The 8,048-nt window shown below is 41.7% G+C and overlaps 1 protein-coding gene across 1 annotated transcript in view; it reads right to left on the reverse strand.

Annotated features, from left to right (window-relative positions):
- Positions 1–213: 213 nt before the first annotated feature.
- The window catches only part of POLA1 (DNA polymerase alpha 1, catalytic subunit), a 186,488-nt gene continuing 178,653 nt past the window's right edge, over positions 214–8,048 (reverse strand). The window contains 2 exon segments of the mRNA XM_026791818.2: positions 214–3,771; positions 3,773–3,912. Of these exon segments, the coding sequence (XP_026647619.2) occupies positions 3,736–3,771; positions 3,773–3,912 (176 nt within the window). The 3' untranslated portion in view covers positions 214–3,735.

Raw genomic sequence — 8,048 nt, forward strand, 5'->3', positions numbered from 1 at the left:
CGCGCGTGGGAGCCCCCGCGACCCTTCCCCGCAGCTCCCCCTCCACTCCCGGCATTTCACATCCCACACCCCCCTACCCCGCCCGCCCCCAGCCGTATTTTTGAGTTCTAAAACCCACCATAGGCGCGCAAAAAAATTTATGGGAAAAATAAGGCTTGTTCCTTGGACGTTATTAACGGTGCAGCCTGAAATATACATTTTTGCCTCAAAGAAAAGGGAATCATTATCAAGCCATTAGGCATTAAGAAATGTCATTCAGTCATTTTTATTCATTCTGCTGAAATCTTCGTAAAAGCCCGAATCATACTTCTGCAAGCAGCAATTTTGTTAATCCAGGGGGTTATTACTCTGGTCCCTTATTAGGATCTATACTGCTGCCAAGCAATCCTATAACCTTCTCAAAAGAAGTTTACCTCCGTGTTATAAAACCAGTAGTGGTATTTATACTGTGCAATAATTAGTGTATTACCTGAATCCACTAACAGGTTCATTTTATCTCCGCACAAAACCCCTAGTCTGCCTATAGAAAGCTTGTGCCTCCTTTGGTGCTGTTAAAGTGGTGAAAGAGTGAATGAAGGCTGGTAGCACTTTCTCCTTTCGCCGTGCCTTAATTCCCATCTCTTTTTGCTCTCATCCAATTAGTGCAGTGTATTAAGCGGTTTATCATCTCATAGTCAGCTATTGAGAGAAACAAGGCGAACACTTTGCAATAGAGCCTGCTCTCCTTTGACACCCTCAGGTACTTACATATTCCACTGTGCTATGAATAATAGAGGAAGAATAGAGCGCTAATTCCCTCATCAAAGAATGCCTTGTCTGCTGCTTTGCTCAACAACACCATTCTGATCAAAAGAAAAGCAATAAAGCTTAGCATAACAAAACGAAACCTACTTATTAGCTTAGTGGTTAAATTAATGCAGAGCCGCTGCTATTCAAAACCAAGGTTTGAAAACAGCCTCCAACAACCTGATAATGCTGCCTTCGGGATGAAGGAATTTTAATCTGAAATTTGAAGCTGGCACAGATGAGTTAATCTATTAAACTGCTATAAGGAGGGTGCGGGAGAACTATTCAATTAAGGCACATTTAAGGTGCCCTGCAGAAGACGGGGATGGATTCGAAGGGGAAGATGTGCTCCGCTCCGGCCTTAGAAAAACTGCCTTTGGCGGCGAAAAGAGGGATTTTGGCACAGCAGCAGCCGTGTTTGCGGATGGGAATTCTTTTTCATATCGCATATGTCATCAGTGAAACCTGGCCACCGGCTCCATATATCAACACTCCTCTTCCCAACTGCAAATAAATACAAATAAACACAAACCTTCATTTTAACAGCACGGCGTGGGGGAGGGGGATGTGAGGAGGAAAAGGAAGGGAAGGCCATTCAGGCCAGAGCAGTCTCAGAATGCAAACCTCCGAACTTCGCTTTTCCCAAATTATTTACATTGCGGCGTTTACCAGCTCCATTTAATATTAAATGCCATAAAGATGATTTTGCGTTTCCCAGCCTTTCCGAGGGGCCAAGACGAGGCACGGTGCCCGGAGCTGATTAGAGAGGGAGAGGGGAGGGGAAAAAAAAAATCCTGTTTTTACTCCTTGCCAAGACTTCAGCTCTGATCTGACCAGCCTTGCTGAGAGGAATCAAAAAAAGCCTCCATTCGGGGTAAAAGCCCTCATTTGCCATCCTCACCCCCCCAGTGTGGCTGCCGGGGGCTCCGGGGCTGTGCCACTCACGGCTCCTCCGCCTCGGAGCGTGGGGGAACAGCCCCTGGCAGGGCCACTCTGTGCTGCTGCACCCTACACAGTCATTCCACAACACTCTCATTTAATCTAAACATCCCTAAACTTGCAAATTAACAGGCTCTTCAGCTGTAATTATACAGATACATACAAGTGCCACAGGGTCAGGTTACGCCATATCTATCCATTTTATTTGTATACCTAATGTCTGGAGGAGAAGGTCACACTTTTCACTTTCCTAAGGCATTCTACCCAGTAGAATCAGTATATATCAGTAATATCTTCATAATCCTAATTGAGCTGGACACAAAAAAATCTAAAAATCTCTGCATGGAACTACAAGAAACCAGGATCTTTTGAAGTTCAGCAACTTCAGTACGGCATCTTGGCAGCAACACCTTCTTTCCAAGACAGACTCCAAATAAAGTCTGTTTTACAATATTAACCCAACTAAACATATTGGGAAGGATCAATAGCTCACCAGGGTGGGACAACACCTGCACAACACCAGAGGCTGCACAGATTCCATTTCCCATTGTAGTGATTCCATGTGAGCAGAAATGAAAGGGTTCAGTTCCAAAAGTTGCTAGGAACATGACTGTGTATTTAGGCATATTCAAACTGACACTACCCATACTGACACACAGCTTCTCCCAAATGCCACTCTGGGGACAAATGAATGTCATAAAATACTCTGAACACAATCAGATACATGAATCCCTACAGTGCCCAACATGTTCATGCTGATGCTCTTACTTCTTCTTCAAACTCCCTTTGTTAATGGCTGTTCATCCTAAAAACAGACACAAAAGCAATTCTGTAAGACCAGGAGAGGTCCAGAGCAATATGACCTAGCATTCATATTTCCAACCATCAGATCATAGAATCAAATTCTCTTTTACTAGAAAACTTTATTTTTTTTCCTTCAAGTGTGAAAAAACTTTACATTTTACACTGTTTAAGATTTAAAGGCAATTTTTATAACCTTACATTAATATATCACACTGCAAACTAAACAGTGAACAGAGTACAATATTTTGTGTACAAAAGCATGTACCCAAATTTACTCTCTTGTCGTATCTGCTTGTCATTTTATTAGAAGTAAATGAAAAATACAATTTGTTTGTAAAAACTGTAAAATCTCCAACACAGTAATTATTACAGAACAGTAACTATGATTTGCTGCTTTCCATTCCCCTGTTATCGGTTACAATGCCATCCCAAAAATATTTTTCTCTATCGATTGCTTATTTTCAAATACTTTGAAATGAAACACATTTATATCCTCTGCATGAGTGAAATGGGTTTTGTTCATGTGCATGTCTTTACATCCACACAGAAATTTTCAACGTGGGAAAATGCTATGCTTAAAGATGCTTGGAAAGACTCCTAATAAAAAGATGGTCCCTATTTTTAGCACCTCCAGGTTTCAGTCGTTCTTTAATGAATTTCAAAGTAAAGCATCCCTACCTCTGTTCAGAAGGTAATAGGACATTTAAATGCATTTAGGTTTAGTATTGTTTTTAATTGGTATGTTTATGATCAGGAAGAAGATAAATCGTGAAAAGGCAAAACATTAGTGCTCCTACTGAGACCTCTACTAACCTCTCTTCCTGAGAGCACCTCTAGTAAATACCCTGGAGCAAAGTCTAGGATCACTTACATTCCAGCAACTCTCACTGGGAATTATCCAATTAAAGCAGCAATTCCCCCACCCCCTTTTCCCTCATAGGTCTAAATACACAACAAAAAATATTGCAAAAATCAACGACTCCATATTTTAATAACCCTGGTTTCTCAATGAGGGAAAAAAAGGAAGATAAAAACACCTTGAATACTTCGTATCCATAAGAATCATACATCCTGTTTTCATCTCCCATTTTTCCTCCTCCAAAGAGACAAGATTATTAAAACATCATTGTACATACTGAAATAGAGTATTGCTGAAGAGATCATTACTGATAAACAAGGGACTGGCCTCCCTCCATTTTTAATCAGTCACTGTCGTTCATTCCTGGGCTCTCCCACAGATCTATCTTCCTATACTGACGGTGAAGAGTTTGCCAAGGTTCACTTCTGAGTAGCCACTCATGGCCAGGCATTTGTCTACGGTGCTCTTCAGTCTTTTGTAGGCGTCAGAGACTTCCCTCCTGAGTTGCTTCTTCTTCAAATACTCTAGAAAAACAAAGATGAAAAACCCAAACACAAAGAGGGGTTAAATGACCACAAAAAGACAGGATTTTTGCATTCATTAGACTGTGAATCAAGATATTTTAAAACAAGGTGAATGTTGTAGATAGCAATTGTGGCAAGCTCTCCCACGTTCTGCTGCATTCCCAGCCTTTCCTGCAGGAGCTGGTGAGGGGCCATGGTGAACCCTGGTCATGGAACCAAGGCTGAAGCTCCCTCAGCCCCACCAGCACAGGAGCAGTGGGAAAACTGGCAAGAGCCACCCCTAGTCCAGTTTTGTGATCCAGGCGGAGTGAAATGGGGGCTCACTAAGTCACAGCAGAGAAAGTAAGCAATAGTTGGACTGGGTCTGAAAGGATCCCATTTAAAAGGGGCAGGTGCCCTCACTTGGTGAGAACTATCCAGAGTCCCCAGGGGTTGGAAGCAGGGAGGGATTCTGCCCCAGGGTGGCTTCAGAAGTGAAGGAGATCACAATTCATGTCCAGTTCATGTCCCTCATCCCTGCTGTTAACAGTGGCACTGGCACAACCTGGGGCAGACTTATCACCAGTCTTGTGAGCTCTCAAATGCACTTTGTGTGCAGGACGGGAATCATGATCCTCAGCACTAGGGAGGCACTGGAAGGAAAAGGGAAGTAGCACAAACAAGGAGAATTCCATGCTATTTTACCCTAAAATGGAGAGAAGATGCCCAGTATCTCAACCAGGAGATGTCAGGTTCACCAGATACATGAATGAAGAGGCTCCCAAATGCTTGATAAGAGATGTGTGGGGACATGCATTTACTGACCTGTACCTTTATGTGTGTGCAAAGTCATGTGCATGAGCCTGTACATATTTCAGCAGCAAAGACTAAGGTGTTCTATTTCTGTTGGGTTTTTTTAATAAAATTTTCTGCCATTAAAAAAAAACACACCCAAGGGATTTTCTTTGGGTGATTGTCCAGCTTTTCTTTTACAAAAGCTCTGAACAAAGACTAAAAGAGCAAAATATTCCACTACTCCATTATAAAGCAATGCCAAGTAGATGCAGATCTGGCACAGTTCTGCTCCTACTTTCCAACCAACTCCACACTCCAGGAACACCAGCTCCTACCCAAAAGCCTTTTCCTGCAGTTACACCTTGAACACTGGAGAGCACACAGACTGCAGAACAAGGTGCCCTCCCAGGCAGCTTCCCTGCTCTCAGACTGGAGGGACTCCACACCCAGCAGCACCAGGAGAGCACAGCACAGGTACTTGCAGGTCAAGATCTGAAGCCGCTGAGATGCAGGGTAAAGCTTGTGAGCCACCAACATCCTTTCTATGTCTCATTAGCTTTGCCTCACTTCTCCCTGACACCTTCACAGCCCTCCTGCTCCTTTGAATACATAACAGAGGAAACCATCCCCTCTCAAACAGCTTTTAGTCTACAGCACAAGTTAAGATGAAAAACCAATTGTGTCTAAAATCAGTGGAGATTATTTAAGAAAAGGTTTTTGGGGAGAGGGACACTCTGGTTTTCTGAGTCTATATGTACAAGGGGTGAAATGTGTCATTTTTGTGACAAGTCACACCTCACCTCTGTGATGTGACTGAGATGAAGGTGTCCCTTCAGACAGCTTCACCTCAGCAGCCAAGGACTGCTGCACGAGGAGATGGCAGCGATGGGAGGCATGGTGACAGAAAAAGCTATCACAGTTTTGAGGTTTGTGAACTTCTCCTCTCTGAGGATTTACAAATATTTCTGCAGAGCCTCAGATGTTGTAGTATGAGCTCAGCAGACAAGCTCTGGATACAATACAAACAGCAATGTTTTACTGAGGAATTGCCACCTGCTTAGGTTTTCTGTGTTATTCACAAAGTTCCACTGAAGTTAACTGCTTTGCATGAAGCTATCAACTCTTTAAAAATTCAATTAAAAATTTAAATTAACAATGCCAGAGTAAGTGAATACATTGATTAAAAGCACTTTGATAAGCACCTTTCATGCATTATTGTGAAGGAGTTATGTATTGTGTCTGGGCAGTAAGCAAACAGAAGAAGATGCCTTGTTGAAGATACCACATTTTTACTGTTACACAGACAGTAGTGACTTAAAGTCTATTAGCAGAATTGGATTTTCCTTAAACTGCAACTCCAATACAACAAAAGCTTGATTATATGAATCTGCTCATTAACAGGCTGAAGTCACTATGGCATAAACACATTTAACGATTCTAAAAGTATTTAGATATAGGGTTAAATTAAACAAACCTTAAAAATTGTCTTAACCAGATCCATAAAAACACCAATCCCACTTTGCCACAAACTGAGCTCTCACTTGTTTATGTATTTTCAAGATTAATGATACAGTAAATGGGTTCACTTGCAACTGCTCACCATGATCTTTATATCAAGGAACTGTGGAAAATTCCATCCTTGTACCTCAAGAACTAGGCCAAAACAGTTTGAAGCTTCCTGGAGCTCAGGAGGGCCCAAGGTAAAATACATCAATGTGAACAGCTGGCACATGTGAACAGAGCAGGAAGGCACATTCATCATTAGAACACTGAGGCAAACAATACACCAGGGCTGAAAAGTAGGGAACAGAAATACAGACCCGTGTACAGCTCCAATTCAGGCTTCAGGGCTCCAGCCATCCCACTTACAGAGCTCCCAGCTCCCCCCAACATTAAATCTAAACTCCAATTATACACAATAACCGTTCTGACAGTATGCTTCAAACATTTCTTAGATGCAATTACCCTTGTAGAGGCAGGCAGGAAAGGGTGGACTGAAAAAAAAAAAGGAGAAATATGAGGGGCCTCGTTGAAGTAATGAGGCCAATTTTAAGTTTCAATTATAAGAGAATGGGAGCTGGGAGCTCCGGGAGGAGAGGCAGGCAGGGCTGTGTCTGCAGCACCATGCATTTGAATGACACAAGTGCATCTGATGACTGGGGAGAAGAGATTTAAAGAACTGTAGTAATACAGAGCAGGGGAAGATGAGAGAGGACACAGCTCCTGATGTGTTTACCTCCTTTGCTGATGGGATATTGACTTTTCCCACCAGGTTGGTTAGAAAGGGGACTATTTACGCTGCCACACAGCAGAGTAAGAATGACAACCGGCATCACTCTGTGCTCCTGTGAGTAAAAGACAACTGTGACCGCTGTATATCACACAGCCAGTCAATACCTCTGAGTTACCACACCATCCAACTTAGAGATGCATATAAAAGCTCCTACTTTCTTCCTAAATGAGAATTTAATCAATAACATGCTTAAGGCCTTCTGAAAACTGAGCTATACAAACTGACTGAAATTGCCTTTTAGTGCTCACTTTCTGAAATAGTTCTATGTCCATTGTCACCCCATCATTGTTTTAGTAACATCCAAGTTCAGGGGCATGGAGCAATCTTTTAAGATGACCATTGCTGCAGAATGTATACATGGCTGTACATAATGAGATGTATTTCTATACACGCAGAGCCCATGAAAGACACTATCAAAACAAATATAAAATTAGAAATGCAATTATTTTAATAGAAATAAATTTTTAAAATCTGCTTCTGACTGTATGCAAGTAAAATTCAGGTACTGTATTTTCTAAAGTTAGTAAATCACTGACTCCGATAAATACTACAGAATTATACTACCAAGCATGCAGGTAATCCCTCCTTCTACCTCCCAACATAACTGCTCCTTCCTTCCCTTCACAAAACAGTCTGAACTTCTGGATATCCTGTCAAATTTACTACCCCATCCTTGTTTCCTAAGTCCTTGTACCCTAAGTCCTTGTTTAGCTACCTAGGTATATTTTTACATTATTAGGAACCAAAACAAAAAAAAAATTGGAAACATCTGAAACAATGGAGATATTTGGATGTATGTGCCATTTGAAGGATGGAGATATTTGGAGGTTATACCTAACTGCATGTTTTCCATTTATTGCAATTTCTCTTCATTTCTATTAAAATGACGCTGATCATTTTAATAGAAATGATAGCCTGATAGCCACAATCAAGAACTTTAATTCTTGGATTCCCTAAAATGTGGCTCAGTTAAAGTCTTCTGGTTTTTTTCCTCCTGACTGGACAACTGAACTGTGTCAACTATTAAACTCTCTCCCCTAATTATTCTGTTGACAGCCTGCTCTTCAGA

The sequence above is a fragment of the Zonotrichia albicollis genome, chromosome 2 (genome assembly GCF_047830755.1).
Source record: "Zonotrichia albicollis isolate bZonAlb1 chromosome 2, bZonAlb1.hap1, whole genome shotgun sequence".
Classification (NCBI taxonomy): Eukaryota; Metazoa; Chordata; class Aves; order Passeriformes; family Passerellidae; genus Zonotrichia; species Zonotrichia albicollis.